This window comes from Cygnus atratus, chromosome 22 (genome assembly GCF_013377495.2).
Source record: "Cygnus atratus isolate AKBS03 ecotype Queensland, Australia chromosome 22, CAtr_DNAZoo_HiC_assembly, whole genome shotgun sequence".
NCBI classification, from domain to species: domain Eukaryota; kingdom Metazoa; phylum Chordata; class Aves; order Anseriformes; family Anatidae; genus Cygnus; species Cygnus atratus.
Genome location: NC_066383.1, coordinates 3,253,538 through 3,271,128, shown reverse-complemented (window position 1 = coordinate 3,271,128; position 17,591 = coordinate 3,253,538). Strand labels below are relative to the sequence as shown.

Genomic DNA, 17,591 nt, shown 5'->3' with positions numbered 1-17,591 from the left:
CGCTGGCGCAGTTGGAGTTAACTTCTGATGCACCCTTGTAAAGGGGATCCTGGGCTTAGTGCTCTGTTTCTTCAGCCCCTGGCTTGAGGTACGTTGAAAAACTGTCTAAGTAGAACAGTAGTTGCCTCTTCCCTGCTCTGTAACATGAAAGGAGCTGAGACAGCACTGAAGAAAGGGTATTTATTCTCTGATGAACTATTTTGCTCCTCAGTGAGAGAGACATGACTGAGCATTGCAGAAGAGGAACCTGGGTGCTACTGCCTTGGTTGACTCTATTTGAGAGTGACAAACTTGCTGAGGAAGAAACAAAGGTACAACTTACCCCTTCTCCCCACCTCCAGCCCTTGGAAAAAAACACCAAAACACCCTTATCCCCTCCATAGTTGTTGTCAAACGTGATCAAACCCCAGTGTCCCAATTCTTTCAAAAGGGTCTGAAGCACAATTTTACTTTTGAGTTGAGGGAAAATATAATCCTGAAAAGAGACTGGGTTATTTTTAGCCCTAACACGCAGAATTATTAAAGCATTATAGATTTGTTAGCTTCACAGTGCAGGAGCCTCCCGTTGAACTAATGACTGTATATTTCCTAATATATTTTTTAAATGTTTTTTTGCAAGTTTTCTTCTCCCACTATTTCAAAATCACTGGGGTAAAGCTGCCTTCTTGAGCTCCCAGTCACAGAAGCCTTGCTATGTAGCCTTCACAAAAATGTTCCTTTAGATGCATTGGCTGAAGTGCTACTTGGATAGAAACCGTCTAATCCTACTGGCCACTAGCTGCTCTGTGGGAACAGGCTTGTTACCTTGCGTTAAAATGGTAGCTCTTTGCACTCTGGCAGGTTTATTCTGTTCTTGTACTAGCATCCCAAGCTCAGTTCAGTCTGCATACCCTAGAGTGGAAAGAGGCATTTTTAAAGGCAAACAAAGCTCTTGTGCTATTCAGGTAGCTTCCAAGTGATGTCCTCTCCTGGCTGCATGTTTTGTTCACTAATGTTAGTTCCAGTCCCTGCTGAGTTGCAACCTTCCCTCCTGGGAAGGAAATAACTTCCAGAGAAACGCGAAAGGATCAGGTCCTGAACACAACCCTGCTTTTATGCTCCACTCTCCTCAAAGTTGGTCACACGACTCTGGGCGGGCCCTTCCAGCTTGCACAGAGGCTACCATGGTCCTTGGCAGCGGAAATATATGTTCAGTAAGACCAGCTCTGGCCAGGATGGAGTGTATTACAGCTGCAGTCTGTTCTCAGTTTTAAATAAACTATTTAAATTTGTTAAATAAAATCAAGTATGGTTTTTAAGAGCCAGAATACCCTGCAACTCCATTATCAGAGCCAGTGCGCATGCTTGGTGTTTCTCTCATAGCCTGACTCCTGCGGTTACTGGAACAGAAAGCAGGGGCTGAGCGACTTCTCAGAGACTCTGAACAGACTCAGAGCTTCAACTCGATCTCTCACTAAAAAGGTGGCAGCTCCTCAGTGACTGTGGAGCTGATGGGTTAAAAAAAACGGCATGTTTTCCTAAATTCCATGTTTCTCTTTAGAGGGACACAACAACAACAACAATCTATGATTTCACAGCAGGTGTAAACTAGAAAGTATGGATGTTATGGATGTGCTCCCCCATTTACAGCTGTGTGTGCAATCCCTTTACTTCTTGTAGAGCCAAAATCTGACTGCTGCTCCTTTGTAAGGGGGAATTTCATCTTCAGGTGCTTTAAAGTGAGGGCAGAGGTGGAAGAATGATGGGAAGCTCTCACTCCTGCCTGACCTGAAACAGAACTGTATTTCTGATTGAGGAAAAAACATATCTGACTTTTTAAAACTTTTTTTTTCTTTTCTGAGAGAGAGATAACCTCCATATTAAAACTTAGTGGAAAAAAAGCTCAAAGTTAACTTATTTGACAACCAACTTGGCTTCCAACAAGCGAACAAGTCATGGCCTCTTTGCAGACTGAGTTGCTAAATTCTGCTTGGAAGCACAACAACATGGTTTTCCACACCTGGTTACTCACATGTTCACTGACTATTTTCTCCCTATCTAATCATAAAAACAAAGAGGCCAGTAATAACACATTTTTAAAGTCACTGGAGAGCTGGGCTCAGGTTTCGGTTCAGATGGCTTCAGTTCTCTCTCTCTCTCCCACCTCCAGCACCTTTTTCCTCCCACACATTCACCAGACTGTCCGTAACATCATGCACAGTCATCTGAGCCACGGGTCCTTGGTAGTGCAGGCAGATGAACTTCCGCATCCATCAACGCAATAACGGACTCTGGTTCCTTCGGGGCCCATTCTCTCTTCTGAGCTTACTGCCAACGAGCAAATCCTTTACCTGGGTCTAGTGGAAATTAAGATGCCCAAGTGCCTGGGCCATCGTGTCCCCAGACATGCAACCAGGAATATTCAAGATGAACCAAACACGGGAAAGAAGCTCCCATCAGTCCACATACTGGGTCCTTCCTAAATAAGGTATGTCAACAGACTGTATTATCCGTCCTGCAGTGCGTTCTTCAAAAATGACAATCTGCAGAAGAGAGGGACACGTAATGTACCTTCATACAAAGACCGAGTTACTTAAAAAAATTTGTAGAGGTAAAGGGCATACAGTCACAGCAGGGGAAGGAAGCATCAGTTAAAGAGACCAATCAATATTAGTCTGAGCAGTAACTGATTCTCCTTCAGCACTACATGATGCAGAAAATGAACTAGCACCAAATCAGATTTGTCTTGATTTTGAACTTGATGCTGCACTTCAAAGTTTAGCTGGCATCCTCGTCATGTCTTAATGGTTGTCAGAGCCACGTCCTCAGCTTTAGAGCAGCACCTTCCTTAATTTTCACGGATCTTAGGAGATAGCAGTCTCCTTCCTTTGTTGTTGTGCTGGTTTTACGCTGCAGATAGCTAATTAATGCACTTTATGCATTTTTGGAATGTGACCCAGAGCGGGATCTTTACTAATACAAAAAAGAGAAACCCGACCAAAGGCTCTCACCTCATTGTTTCCTTTCCGTAACCAGGGGCCAGGAAGGTAGAGTGTTTCCTGAGGTCCAATTTTCCAGTAGCGGCCAAGGTTGTGACCGTTGACAAACACAACGCCTTTTTCCCAGCCCTGGAATCAGGACACCACACAGAATGACTGATGAAGCTGTATCTAGCATCCCCACAGGAAACTCAGCCTACTTTCACACTTGCATTCTTTCAAGCCACTTTGTGCAGGTTTTCCATTGGCTTTCCCTGTACAACTCCCTGAAGCCAGGAACATTTAAGCAAGCCCTGTTGAGCAGGAGTTACGCTTAACGCTCGCAGTATTAGTTAAAAAGATAAAGCTTCCAAAAACAAGCAATTTGTGATTCATGGTCATACAGAAAACTTGATTCAAACAGGCATATCTTTATTTCTTCCCAAGCACAGAGTGTCTTCCCTCACTTATTTCCCAAGCAATGGGACTACTGTATTGCTATTGACTAGCGTAAATTACAACAAAGCATAAAAGGAGAAGTGAATGGTACAATAATGACTAGCTTGAACCATAGGGGGTGGCTCTAAGGGAATGAAATCAGAGGAGGAAATTTAATAATAGTTAATATCTCGTCTTGTGTTCTGTGCAAAAGCAGGAATTTTCCCCAGATGCAAGACGTGAATGCTAACTCCCATGCTGTGTCTACAAAGAAGCGATTCTTCCCACACCACATGAAGAGATAGGGATAAAACTAGCACCCCCTTTGTTTTTTTTTGGTCATTACTTTTCTGCAACAAGAAACAGCACTTGTGTATCAATGAACAAGACTAACCATTCATCAGCAGTTCTGCAGGGTCAGTGTTGCCCATGTTTTCTCATCAGGGCCACCACAGACTGAACAGAATTACCTGCCAGCTTTAGAAGGCTTCTGCACCCTCAAAATAATTTGCTTTCTCAAAGATCAGAGGAAGACTACAAGACAGTGGCGTTGACTCATTCAGAGGTATTACACAAAGCCCTCTCTCATCAGCTTTTTGAAAACCTTGAAGGAAAAAATGGTGGGGAAACACAAAGACTTGCCTGTAGCTTCAAGAAAGTATCCTGTGGCTGATGCTCTATCCACAGCCTTCCACGAAAAAAAGCAGGACCCACAAAGTAATCTGGGACCGCACTCCATCCAGCAACATGCTGCAAGCTGTAAGAGAACCACCAAACATAGCTAACAGCAGGGAAGCATCAGGCAGCATTGGGAGATCCAACAGAAGCCTGAGGATCATTTCAAACCCCTGCTTACAACGTGGATGAGCTTTTTACAACAAGGTATCTCCTTCCATGCCTGATACGCCAGGCAGTTTTTTCCTACTGGTAGAGCCTGAAGGTAATGCTGCAAAAGCACGGAGCCATTTCGCTACTGTAAACATTCATGGCAAGCACCTAGTTGCTATCTCCCCTCCACTTAGGGTAAATGTACTGGTGGTACACGTCTCAGTCTTCATTATCCTCGCCACAATACTGAAATGCAAGTCCTCGGTAAAAGAAAAGGATATACGGAGCTCTCTGTCTCTAGCACCGTACCGCCAAGTGACCATCTCTGCTTCACGCTGGCTGCTGAAGCGCCCCATCCTGCTTCAAACAGGACAGTACCTTGGTGTAGGCTTTAAATGCACGTGGCCTGCGCAGTCTAAACTAAAACCTGCAGAACTAGTACAATTCAAAACAGACCTTCCTGCCCTAATAGAATACAGCAAGCTAGTTGTTATTTTATTATTTTTTTTTTATGATAACCACAAAACCGAGGCTTCCTAAGGCACAGACTGTGAAGTTAGGCTCAATGCAGATCAGCAAAGCTGACACATTCTTTACAGGTGACTGGAATTTGAACTGCTCTTTGCATTTACATGTTATGGCAATGTGTTCAGGAAACGTTAAGACAGCACTCGCATTACTGCATAGAGCTGATGATCAAACAACGATCTAGTCAGGAGTATCTGAATACTTGGCTGGAATCATTACCAACCCTTCAATACACACAATCCCAGGCATTTTTCTTGCAAGCTCTCCATAGATCTACTGTCCCCTAAAATTGTGCTAAAGCTCTAGCTGCAGGACCAACAATGGCCGACTGTGTTTGGGATCAAATGTTTGGGATTATGCTGAAGTTGTGTCATGCAACTAGTAACTGGGTCTTAATCCTGTTTAAAGCAAAGGAAGCTTAGTCTGCCAATCTACAGACAGCATTTTAATTTTGTATGCAATTAGAAGAAACCAATCCTATCACGGAACATGAACACATCTGTGCAAGTTTGTGGTAACTGGGGGCAATCTGACATTACTTCTTACCTGTGGCAACAATTTGGGAGCAGAGGACAAACAGAACAGCAAATAAGGAGCGTAGAAGTCCCACAGAAGCCTTGAGCTTGTCAGAACACGTTCCTTCCAACCCTTATGAGCTGCATCTCTTGGATTCAGGGAATTTATTGATCCAGTGCAGCTTGACTGCTACTGAATTATTCAGCTAAAAGCCTACGACAATTCCTTTCACAACACCACACGCTCCATCCTCCTACGCAGCGACTGTAAGCTGATTGTGTTTCATTGCTACTGGTCAATTGCCAGTAACTGACTGCAGCGTTGACTAATCTTGCTTTTTGTTTGGGCATGGCAGGTCACTCGCTGTAATGTCCCTCACTGGAAATACTCTTCTAAAACAACTCTGCAGACAAAGGTTATGCAGGTTACCCCATCAATAAGAGTCCTTCATGTAGTACCCCAGCACCTGTTAAGTTTGTCCTTAGAAATTTCAAAATGTGTTTTTTTTTTTTTTTCTTTTAAAAGCCATTTCAGTTTAACATCGCCTCCCTCTCCTTCCTACACAAAATGTGGGAGCTGTGATATCTTAGGGGATGCACATGTGTTATCTTCTTGTATTAACAACATAACTGAAAATAGTCTTTTTGGAACATTGGTCGGAGTCCGCAGGGCATCTGTTGCCTTAAACATTTGCTAAGGTTTCCTAACAGAAACCTAACAGAGGCTCCTTGACTTACCCTGCAAGGCTTATTTTGCTTTAATTCAAGGAAGACTGAATAACTTTAAAAGCATGTAAGAGAGGAAGCCATCTGGACTTGTTAATGTACTATTAGTAGCTTGCTAGAATTAATCCTTCCCTCATGAGTTTGAATTACTAAATGTATCAGCCAGACTGCTAATTTGAAGCAAGGCACCACCTTCTCCAACATGTGGGTGTGCTGGGATCCACCCCTTTGGGTAAGCCACACTTTTACCTACCCGATCTAATCCTGCAATACAGGCTGTGAGGAAGTCTTTAAACCCTCCACAGTGGGAATACATTTTGCCCCTCAGTAATGGAATGAAGAAAGTGGTACAATTGTCTGCGCTATTTTGGGCAAAGGTATCATCAAGGAACTTCCAGCGCAAAAATTCACTAACCTACGTGTACGTAGCATTGCCTTTCTGATACACATTTAACTGCTACTTATTAGGTTTTGTACTGCTGCTAAACAGTTTCAAATGAGCAAGAAAAATCTTTAAAATCCCACAAACCTTTTCATGAAGCCAGGTTTCATCTCCAAACTGTAAATCTTGAAGTTCCTCAAAGGGGTTTTATTCAAGAAGACGTCACCAATTAAGCCTGCAAGAGCAATGGGGGTAATGAAGAGTTGAAAAGCAGCTAAAGCTGATAGATTTTCCTATTTGAATGCGAGGAACAGCAGGAGATGGAAAGCAGCCACATTCTGCAACGGAATTAGAGTCCATATGGTCCCATTGCTCATCCAGACTGAGTGGAGAACATTACTATACTTTGGCCTCTCCACTCCCTCCTTTGCTTTAACTCACTAAGCCATTAAACACCCTCCAAGCAGAAAACATTGCTGGCACGCACAGCAGATGGGGATTTGTTGTTGCAGTTTTTTAGTTAGCTGCCCATGTATAGATTTTTTAAAGCAGTAGATCAGTTACTTCTCTAATAGAAACAGCAAAATTTAATAGGTGAAAGCACTAATGTCCAGTGCTTATCCACTGTTTTTCATCCAAAGATCTTAAGACACTTTAACAAGTAATTTACCTTTAGCCCTCTCTTGTTAGGTAGCCTCCATGTAGCGGTCAAATCTTGGTCCTAGTCTAAGCCCCCTAACTACAGGACTGCAGTTGAGACTGCCTAAGCAGCAGAGGCTTTATATACCTCCTCTGCAGTAAAATAAAATTAGTACAGTCACATGCCTAACTCCATTAGTCTATTTTGTATACATTTCCCCACTAAAATAGAATCCTGGGGTTTCAACCTCTTCCAGCTCCACAATTGTATGTAATGGACTTGAACATTTTAGCAAATTCTGCTCAACAGGATGCAATTCATTCCTCCTGAATGTGTTGAATATTGTGTGAGTTTTAAAATGCCATGATCCTTCAATCTCAAACCCCAGGGGAAAGCATAGATTAGAAAAGGTCTTTTCTGTCTGAAGTAACACACAGAGCAAGAGAAATGGGTACCCTAACATCACCAGGCGAAACTGGAGTAGAATAAGATTCACTGATGGCTTTGTTTTTTTTTTTTTTTTTGGTGTGTTTTTTTTTGTTTCATTGTTTTTTGGGTTTTTTTTGTTTGTTTGTTTGTTTACAAGTTCCCTCTGTCTTACTGTCCCCCTGACGTCCTGACTATAACTAGGATAGCTACACTGGGTCTTCAGTTTGATTCTGTGTAAAGTGCTTAAGAAAGACAGTTTTACAGTGGTAGAACTATCTAGGACAGTTTGAGGCTCTATGAACAAAGAACCTAACTCACCTTTCCTCTGTTCATTCAATGTCAGGCCATAATTGACACGACCACGGTTCTCTACTAAGAGTCTTAGCTGCCTGAATCCCTGAAAATAAAGAAAAAAAGAAATGGAAGAGCATCAGCTAGAAAAGAGCACAGCATGTGCTGCATCAGCCGTAATGCTTGATAAACAAAGGTCAGTAGAGGTGTTAAGAAGATGAGGTAGCAACAGTACCTTTGACAGTTGCATTCATCTATTTGCTGAGGAACTCAGTCTTTTCAAAAAAGGTTTCTGTTTTTTCCTTTTCCATTGAATTTTTAAGTACCATTTTGATTTCACACACACACAGCCAGAAATGGAGTTGGACACAGTGCAGGCATGTAGCTTTGCCATGAGTCATAAGAACAACATCTAGCACACACACCCACTCACACAGTCCTAGAGGCCATGCACAGCTCTGTTGACATGCATCCAATCAATATACTATTTTTATTGCCAGCTTCTGCCAGCTTAAGGTTACTGTCAGAGCTAGGAGGAGACGTTCCCCCTTGTTTCATTTGAGACCCAACAGGTGCAAGAGCCCCCAAAGCACCTACTTTGTGCTGAGGAAGACAAACATGGACTTCACCTGCACAGAGTGCCTACACTTGATGTCTACGGTTTGTGGGTGTGGTGGGAAGACTGGCAAATTTTACACAGCAGGGACTGCACTGACTTGGATCTGCTCCATGGCAGAGTATTCAAAAAACATATCTAAATTGCAAAGAATAACTTGGTAGTGAAATCGTCAGTAGTGAAACTGTGTCTAGTTATGGTATAACAGCTGTTCTGTGCCAGAATACCATCCTAGCTAGTTAAGTGGGGTGCGTGGGAGGTGCCTCCTTGAGAGCTACGTCTCTTTAGAGGTCTTGGTTCTGTTACCCACATGTTATTGCCGCGAGCAATCTCCAATTAGTTACCTGTCCTTCAGGAAGGGAGAGCTCCACGGTGGTGTAATCCAGCTCACCAACATACATGGTGTTAACAAACACCTGCAGAACAGAGCACAAGGGAGGAGAGCAACGTCTAATCAATTATACTATAATCATGTGTTGCATTGGTTATTGGAGCTGCATTTGGGGAGAAAACTGTTCCACAACTGTTACTGATCCAGTCTAAGTGGAAAAAAAGATTCACAAACAACATTTACCAGAACATTCAATATTCTGATATTTAAAGACGTTCTTATTGTTAGTAGACCTCAAGCTGAAAGGGTTGGGACTTAACTGAGAACTGAGAGAACAAGTCACATTTCTAATTGAAAACCTCACATTTATTTTACTTCATGGTTGGCCCACTTTCTGCCCAGCTGCCAAGACCAAAGCGTTGACATCTGTGTGAAGTTACTCACACTTGCCCCGTCCTCCTTACCTGTGCTCGGTCACGGACATGGTCCCTTGAATGCAGGTGTCCACCACCAAATATGACAGTCTCGTAGAGTACATATCCATAGGACTGCCCACTGCTATCATTCAGATGGAGGTTCTCCATGTTAACTGGAAACTCTGATTTAATGGGCTGCAAAGGAGAAACACGTTTAATGTCAGATGTGGCCTCTGAGCATCAACAGACCACTTAGTGGCAATTCATTGAGATAGGTGTTCCACTCTGCCACAGATTACATCGACCCTGTAAGCCTCCAGAGATCTGTCCCAGCCTGAATTACCTTACAAACCCCATAAAAGCTACAGCAACGAAGACAAGGCACCAGGAAAGGGAGCCAAGGACTTGCAAAACTGGAATCCCAAGAGAACAGAAGTAGCAGTAAAAAGTCTAAGATAAAAAGATGTGTCTCCTTTGCATATCCTTGACAAAACATTCCCCACCCTTATCGTTACAGGATAACATGCCAGTGCACTGTCTTTTCCACCTAAGAGGTGATGCCTTTTAGTGCTGAGATGCATTAAAATTGGTTGTACTACCTGTATAAGAGATGGTAACACATCCCAGAGAGAGATGTATTGATGCAACAGGATTGCACCGTATGATGCCTTGCTTTCAATCATGGGAGGGAGAGGAAGAGGCTGGCCTGTGATGCAAAAAGAAAGATGGAACAACTATTTCAGATGCGTAAGGTCAACACAGATTTAAGGCCCCTCCAGACTTCATTTGATCAGCCTTTCCATTACAAAGCCCTGTATCTGCTGCAAAAAAAAAAAAAAAAAAAAAATTACACAAGTATAAGCATTGGGTGAGAACTATAGTTATTCTGCAACTATGGCCACCTATCTGGTCCTGGAACAGAAAGCACTGAGGTATAGTAAGTAAGATATAATATAACCAGTGGTGTTCCCTTCAGATTTGCACTTCCAATTAGCCAACATACACTTCCCAGCAAAGACAGAAGCTGCTAAATGCTACCTGCCTGCTGATAGCAGACAAAATACCCGATGTCCCTGGTCCTCCCTCCCATCCTTTGGAAAATGCTCCCAGACAGCCAACCAGAGCCACAGGGCCCCAGCAGAAGGGCCAGTTTGAACAAGTCTCTGATTTAGCGCCGTAGGCTAGAACGGCATTTTGGCTCTTGGATTTATAATTACCAATGATTGCACTGAAGAGTTGTCGAAGCTTGAAAAATTTGGATGTGTAGTCTCCAGCCTCTGTCAGCACAGCATCGTAATCTGAAAAAAAAAAAAGCGCACACCTGGGATGGCCTTCACACACACTGTCATCTAAGAAGTAAAAGCCCAAGACAATTAGCATCATGTTATGGAAACTCAGTCTTCTATCAGCGTGAATGTGGCTAGACAAGCATACAAATTCTCCTAATTTGGAGAAGGCCCACTTACTGGGGAGCAACATCCTTTGACAGATCTAACTTGCACATGTGTCCATAATTTCACCCAGGATCAACTTTCAACCAAGGGCTGCTGGGATGAAAAGAGCTTTACAATACAATGTGACTTGGTAAAACAAAAGACATAACAGTATCTCAGACCACCAGATTTCACTAGAAAGAAGAGCCAGCCTGGACATAACATGAAGCAACACAATCATCTGTGACTTCTGTTCCCAGTCCAGAACGAGGGGATCCTCCACACCCTGGAATGGGTCTGGAAATAGGAAACCCTAATGTAAACCCCCCTTTTAGACAGGCATTTGCTTTTGAGCCACATTCCCATTCATCTCTCCATGACAAAGGAGATCATGGAGAGATGTACTGATCATTTCTCCAAGCTTCTGTCAACTCTAACTAGCCCAAAGGGGAGCCTGAGCTGCACTCTCACAGTCGGTGCATGGGCAAGGCAGTGAAAGAAAACTCACCGTAACTGGTGACATCTGACTTGTATTCATCAGTCTCCAAAGCACCGTTCATGAAGCCAAAGTTGGTGCCTCCATGAAACATGTAGAGATTGATGGATGCTCCTAATTTGAGGATGCTTGCTACAGTATTCACCATTTCTGTAAAGGAAGGGCAGTGCCAGGAAGACCACAGACCAAGAAGCTAGACTAACACTCTTCCAGCAATTCAAAGCAGACAAATATTCTGGTCCTTGTCAGTCAGTCATGCCTGTGTAATTACAGTGATTTGTATTGTGATTCATGTTTTGCCCTCATTAAGGGCAGCATGTCCACTGACATACTGGGACAGATTAATAAATGCAAATATACTTCTCATAGAGGTGACAAAGAGTAAAACTCATGGACATGAGCAGAAGTTTTGCTTTTAAGCAGAAGAGCTATAAGAATTACTCAGTTGTACTCCTAAATTCAACACAGCAATGATCCAATTCCAAAGACAGCAGCAGGAAGATGCACCAGTCATTAACATAGTCTTACATAGGTCTCTTTTCACTGTACGTTAGATGTCCTGGAGGTCGTGGGGTTATTTTTTTAGCAGTAGTTTTACTTCCTAATGAGCTTCTGCACTGGAATAAAAGTTGATACTTTTCAGAAGCTGCCATAGTTGCAGGAGGCGTACGTTTGCCATATTCCCACAAAAGGTAAAATAATTCTCTCCTGATAAGGAGCATTTATTTACTAGGCAAGTAATGTCATTATGATGGGGGCTTCAGAAAACTTCTGCAAAGACAGCCTTCTTACAAAATGGGAATAAAGTCTTCACAGAGTTTACATGAGCTCAGGAGGTGGAAGGGATGATTTAAAGCGCTGGGTTGCATTTCTGAAGTCAACGTAGAATAACATGAAGCCTTGGGACACATTGACACTAACATCTTAAGATGTTTGGTTTTCTGCACAAGCCCATAGTGTCTTTCTTCAAGAAATAAAAAGAAAAATGGTTTTGAAAACATAAATTTAAAAAAAAAAAAGCTGCTGTTAACCAACGCTTCTAAAGAAAATCCAAGGCACAGCAATGTGACCCATTCACTGAGAGAATCTTCATTTACAAAGACTCGCACAAAGCAAAGGTTACAAGATGGAGGGATTATTTGAAAAAGTTGTGAGTCGTTTTTTCTAAGTGTTTGCAGAGCACTAATTCCTCCCTCTACAGTACTGTATGGTGCTCACCGTCTGCATCGAAGACATAGTGAGGGCCTCCCCAGTTATCAAACCAGCCAGTCCAATACTCCATTACCATCTTTGGCTGATCTCTCTGCACCAAAACAAAAACAAAGAGTTAAAATGGACATAGGGAGCCTTGCGCTCATCCCTGTTTTCTTGGGAAGCATTGTTCAAACGAAGTTTAAGGACATGGTTTACAAGAATGGTTTTTCTCAATTTGGAAGAAAAAAAGCAGCTAAAGAGCTCTGAACAAATGAGGAACAAGACAATGTGGGCCAATAATGTCCAAAAAAGGCGGGAAAAGCAGAAAAATACTCTTCTAGGCATGAAACAACCACTGCTGCACACAATCAGGTGCTACCAAACAGTTCCGGCTATTGTTTGGTAGAGCTGTAGCAAAAAGACAAACCAACTGTCACTGTTTAGCTTCTGCGAGAAAAAGACATTTATAAATGTCTACTTATCAGCTACGCCACCGCCAGCTGAGAGTTTGCAGGTGCACTGCAGCCCATGCCTGCCAAGGTAGGAACAGCAGACCTTAGCGGCTTAATGCCTTTTTAATGCTGCATATGGTGCTGGCAGGAAAGAATTAGCCTTTGCAGGAATTAGGTATTCATTAAAAAGGCTCTGCACACAGAGCTATTGCATCCTATTTTTCACTGCTTGCCAGCTACCTTTGCTCCTCTAGAATTCCACGTGGCCCCATCACACCGGACAGAACAACATGTGCTCGGCCTGGCTGGCGCTCTCTGCTCCTGGTATTTATTTCTAGTCAAGGCAATTTTGGCATTTATTTGATATGGGCTTTATCTGATGTCACATGAAATGGCCAAGGTAAGTGGCATTAAAGAAACTCATGTTTCATTAGGAGAAAACAACTGCAGGTGCCTGTAATAATCTAATTGTTCCAGGTTCAGAGCAGCTCTTGGTAATATGTTTAATCAATCCATCCCTAGTAAACAAGTCAAAGAAGTTTTATTGTCCTCTGGAATAAGAGACCATAACAAGAGGTGACAGCTTCATAATCCTTACAGATATAAATGACAGGCTTCCTATCTTGTCATTAGTAAGTGTGGCAAAGGAGGAGCTGCTTTTACTGGGCCATGTTGTATTTGTATATTCAGTTTGTGGGGAAGGTGCCTTCTGTTCATTTGAAGGGGTTGGGGAGTTTTATAAGACCTAAAGAAAGCAAAAGCACATGCAGCAGAGCCTCTTTTGCCTGTACAAAAAGAAAGTTAGTGGCAGGATTCAGCTTTCAGCACGCCAACAGCAGATTTCATTTCACAGTCTAGGCAAAAGCCAAGGGAAGAGATCAGAAAAGAATCGATCGTGGCCAGGAGCACATGTCAGTTGTTCACAACTTTCCAGGCTGACACTTGGCGCAAGCAGAGCAATAGGGAAGACGACAAAGGATGCAAGGAAAGAGAGAACCAGTCACTAGAAAGCAAAACTTGTTCCTGCCTCACTACTCCAGCATCACCCAAAGTACTTTCTGCATCAGATGTTCATTAGGCAATTCCCTATCCCTTTCATGCTGATTCACATCTCTGACAGCACGGGGACTTAGAGGTGCTCAAGTGACACACGAAATTTGAATGTTTTTCTGCAGTGAGCGCTGTTAATGCCAGGTAGGCTGGGCTGCTCAGGAGGCAGGAAGAGCGTGGGACTGCACTGTGTGGAAGGTGCCGCTGTGAAGTTACTGGGGAAGCGTATCTGAAATCCAAGTGTTCCTCCGATCAGCTCTGCTGCAGGTCCTAGCAGAAACAGGACAGAATGCTTGGGGGAGCCAATACTCTCTTCTACGCAGCATGCCATTAATATCACTCTGTGTACCTACACTGAATTTGAGGCATTAAAGACGACTGAAATAACCCTCACAGTGTACCCTGAAAGAACTGCAATAGGTCAGCCCTCAGCATTTGAAGAGTACAGTCAGTCCAGATGCCTCCTCTTGGGGGCCTCCACAGCATCAGGGTACCAGAGCTTGGGAGAGAGACCACTGACCTAGAGAGAGGACTGACAACTGCAAAGTCGGATGCACCGGGTATCAGTGCTTCAAAGCGGAGGTAGCAATGAAGGTAGGAATTAGAGCCTAGAAAGCCAAACAGCTGAACTTCGTGCTGCCTGTTTGACAGTTGTGGCTTTTTCTTGGGGATCGATAGCTGCATACGTAACAGAATCACAGAACCCCTGGTAGGCAAGTCAGATCAGGGCCTTCAAACAGGACGCCTGCTCAGTGATCCAGACAGCTCCACGAGCTTCGTGCTTTGTATTCTCCTTTGTCCTCCCCACTGATACACATTGGACCATCGCTACAGAAAATATGTTTGCCAGAAAGCCTTCTGGAGAGTGCCTTCTCCTGCCAAAACATGTTCATTTTAATTACTTAATCAATCACTGAATATTCAGAAAAGAATTACCAGCCACTCAAATCTGTTAGGCATTAAAAAGGACATACACAAGCAGACCTGCAAATTCAACCAAGGAAAGAGGAATAATTTAGTTTCGTGTAGCTCGTGGCTTTGTGACAAAGCACATCTATCACCAGATGTCAGTGTCCTGTTCTTTTACAGCAGTTGGTGCGGTTGTGCCATGCTCTAGCACAGTACCTGGACTAATGCCCCTCCAAAATGTTCTAATTTATGTAGGAACCTTTTGCAGACCCAGTCCTTATAAAGCCTGAGTAACGAGGGGTTTACTGCCTTCACTCAAAGAGTAGCAAAAATTCCAATTGTGGAGCACCAATTTTCTGTTGAGATAAAGCTAAATGCACAGGCCTTTGAAACTTCCTATTGCCCAAATGGTAGACTCTAGGATTGGCTTCATAACCATCATAAAAGTGGAAATGGCCCAGGAGAAGCTGAACAAGAACAGCAGTTCCCAAATACCATTCACAACGCTGTCCTGGAAAATCTAGATGAACAACATTTGTTTGCATCTTACCTGTACCGTGTCCAGATATTTCAGTACCCCAGGTTCCAGTTTCTGAAAGTTAACAGTGGCCAGTGCTATCAAGAAAAGAAAAACCTTTATTAAATTAGACACACACAAAGTGTTCTCACCTAGGGGAGCACCTGTCCAGGCACCAGCTCAACAGAAGCCCAGGGGGAACAGGAGCATATCTGAACCACCAATACAACATCCTCGGAGATTTCCCTTCAAAGCCTTCACTCAGTATGCAGAATCTAAGTGGACCACAGCACACAGTGGAATATTTGCAGGGCAGATTTTTAGCTCTGACATTCAGAGATACTAGAAAGAGAAAGCATCAGAGCACCTCACCGGCTGCCACAAGCTTTAATTAGAGGCTGTAAAGCACTTGGAGATCCTCAGATAAAAGGCACCACGTGAAGGCAAACTTATTATTAGAAAGCCGTATCTGGATGCCGCACTGATCTCCCAGGCTTTAGCTGCAGGAATCTCTACCTAGGCAATATCTTCCAGCTTGTCATGCCTTGGGGGTGGGCGAGAGGAACCGCAGCACAAGCGAACCAGACAGAAGTTGTAATTGGAAGACTTATCTGTGCTTCTGCCCTGTGCAGCACGGGGGAACCAGCATCTAGCTGGTGTGTGCTGTATGTATAGTGAAAGTCAGTGCATGAGCTTCAAGCACCGGCGTGGGAAGCCCGGTCTGCAGCAGCTGATGCATCGCAAGGCAGTAATGGTACCCGCGTCCCAGCCCCTAAGAGATGTTAGATTCATTTCCCTGCTTTTCTAGCCCTCAGTCACTCTGATGATGTTTCTCCCAAGAAACTTTGAAGTTGCAGGAGCAATGCGATCCTGTTCTAAACACTGACTCCTTACAAGAGAGCTGGTATCGAACCCAGCCCCAGTTGTGTCAGACGGAGCACTTCAAACAGAATACTTACAGAAGCAAAAGCTTCTCACTATTTATACCTTGATTTTAATAGGCTCATCTACATAGTGTGCTGAGCTGAAGAATTTAGCACAGGCAAACACAGTGGGAAAGCAAAACAAAATGTGGATTTAGCATCGATGGAAGGCATTAGCTTGCGATCTTGAAGGCAAACACGCCTAATTCTGCTCTGCACACAGATTACCAGCACACGATTGAAAAGGGTGTAAAGGTGTGGGGAACCAGTCCTCAAACCCTTATCCATCCTTCCCACAGTAGGTAATTTCCAACTACACATTGCTTTCTGTCATGGTGCAGCAGCTATGGTCTGGAGGGAATTCAGAGTTTTTATTTTGTCACCCATCAGCTCCCAGGAGGGCTGTTCCAGGCCAGCTCAGAGCCACCCGGCTTGGGATTCTTGTCACTGCCTGTGCCACGAAGGGAGGAGGACTGTAGGAACTGCACAGCTACCCAGACCGAGAATTTTTCCCCACAGCATGGGATGTCCTACTGTACTTGTGAGCATGAAAGGGACCACAACCACCAAAGCTTTCCTTCTCATTCCCTGAAACACTGCTACAACCACTGATTAAGTGCTAGGCAACAGCTTCATACACTCAGGTCCTTCTACAACACACAGTTTTCTCTGCAGAGCGCCAAACTGACTGCTCCTGACATTAGCAACAATCTGCAAATGCTTCTTGAAAAGGAATTGGTACACCACTGGGGAACAGAACAAACTCACAGAACCACAACATTTTTCAGCTTCTATAAGGAGTCTCCTCCCTATTTCCTTAAGCATTCCTACATTGGATTCTGTTCTCTGCCCCTTTACATTTTCATAACCACCTTGCTGCTGTACCACTCCGAGCCCTACTTATCCCATGCATCTGATTACTTGACATGTTGACTCTAATGAGCAGATTGTTATGACATCTAAGAGGCAAATTGGTATCAAAGAGCTCTCAGCATGCAACACGCTGGAAAAGCCAACTCCAAGCACGAACGAGCTCTGAGGCAGTAAACATTCCCACAGAGGACGGTGAGGGCTTGCGGGGTATTTCCACACCAGCCCTTTGGAACGTCGGCTCGCTGGCAGGATGAGGGTGACACGATGTGGTCAATGCTGGAAACTGCTCTGCTCCAGAAATACAAAATTAAGAGGGTCGCCATACTTCTGGTGAAGGCCCGTGGATTTCAGAGCTATTGAATTTGTCCCTCTCATACTTTCATCTAAAAATAAGAGGAGGAAAACAAGGAGGGAAGAAAAACTTTCCTTTTAATCATCTCCATGCCTGAGATTAGAAATGTAACGGTATTTATGATTGAGTGACAACAGGAGCACTCAGGACTGTACCCTGCAAACACTTAATTCAGGGAAACTACGGCTGCTCAGGCAGGCAATTGGCAGGAACACCAGAGACCACAGGTCAAGTAGCCAAGTAAATCCCAGCTAAGCTGCATTTGGAAATCTGAAAGCCAGCATCATGCTATGCC

At 43.7% G+C, this 17,591-nt stretch overlaps 1 protein-coding gene across 2 annotated transcripts in view; it reads right to left on the bottom strand.

Annotated features, from left to right (window-relative positions):
* Positions 1–166: 166 nt before the first annotated feature.
* Positions 167–17,591, bottom strand: part of LOC118252419 (beta-galactosidase-1-like protein 2) — a 29,940-nt gene continuing 12,515 nt past the window's right edge. Inside the window, exons 8-19 of one of the 2 annotated variants that reach the window (XM_035555674.1) lie at positions 15,182–15,246; positions 12,245–12,329; positions 11,039–11,176; positions 10,315–10,395; positions 9,697–9,803; positions 9,146–9,292; positions 8,695–8,766; positions 7,762–7,840; positions 6,522–6,609; positions 4,038–4,152; positions 2,991–3,107; positions 167–2,522 (exon numbers count right to left, since the gene is read on the bottom strand). In XM_035555674.1, coding sequence (XP_035411567.1) covers positions 2,436–2,522; positions 2,991–3,107; positions 4,038–4,152; positions 6,522–6,609; positions 7,762–7,840; positions 8,695–8,766; positions 9,146–9,292; positions 9,697–9,803; positions 10,315–10,395; positions 11,039–11,176; positions 12,245–12,329; positions 15,182–15,246 — 1,181 coding nt within the window. In that variant the 3' untranslated portion in view covers positions 167–2,435. The remainder of the gene's footprint in view (positions 2,523–2,990; positions 3,108–4,037; positions 4,153–6,521; positions 6,610–7,761; positions 7,841–8,694; positions 8,767–9,145; positions 9,293–9,696; positions 9,804–10,314; positions 10,396–11,038; positions 11,177–12,244; positions 12,330–15,181; positions 15,247–17,591) is intronic. The other variant, XM_050715058.1, reaches the window with a different exon arrangement.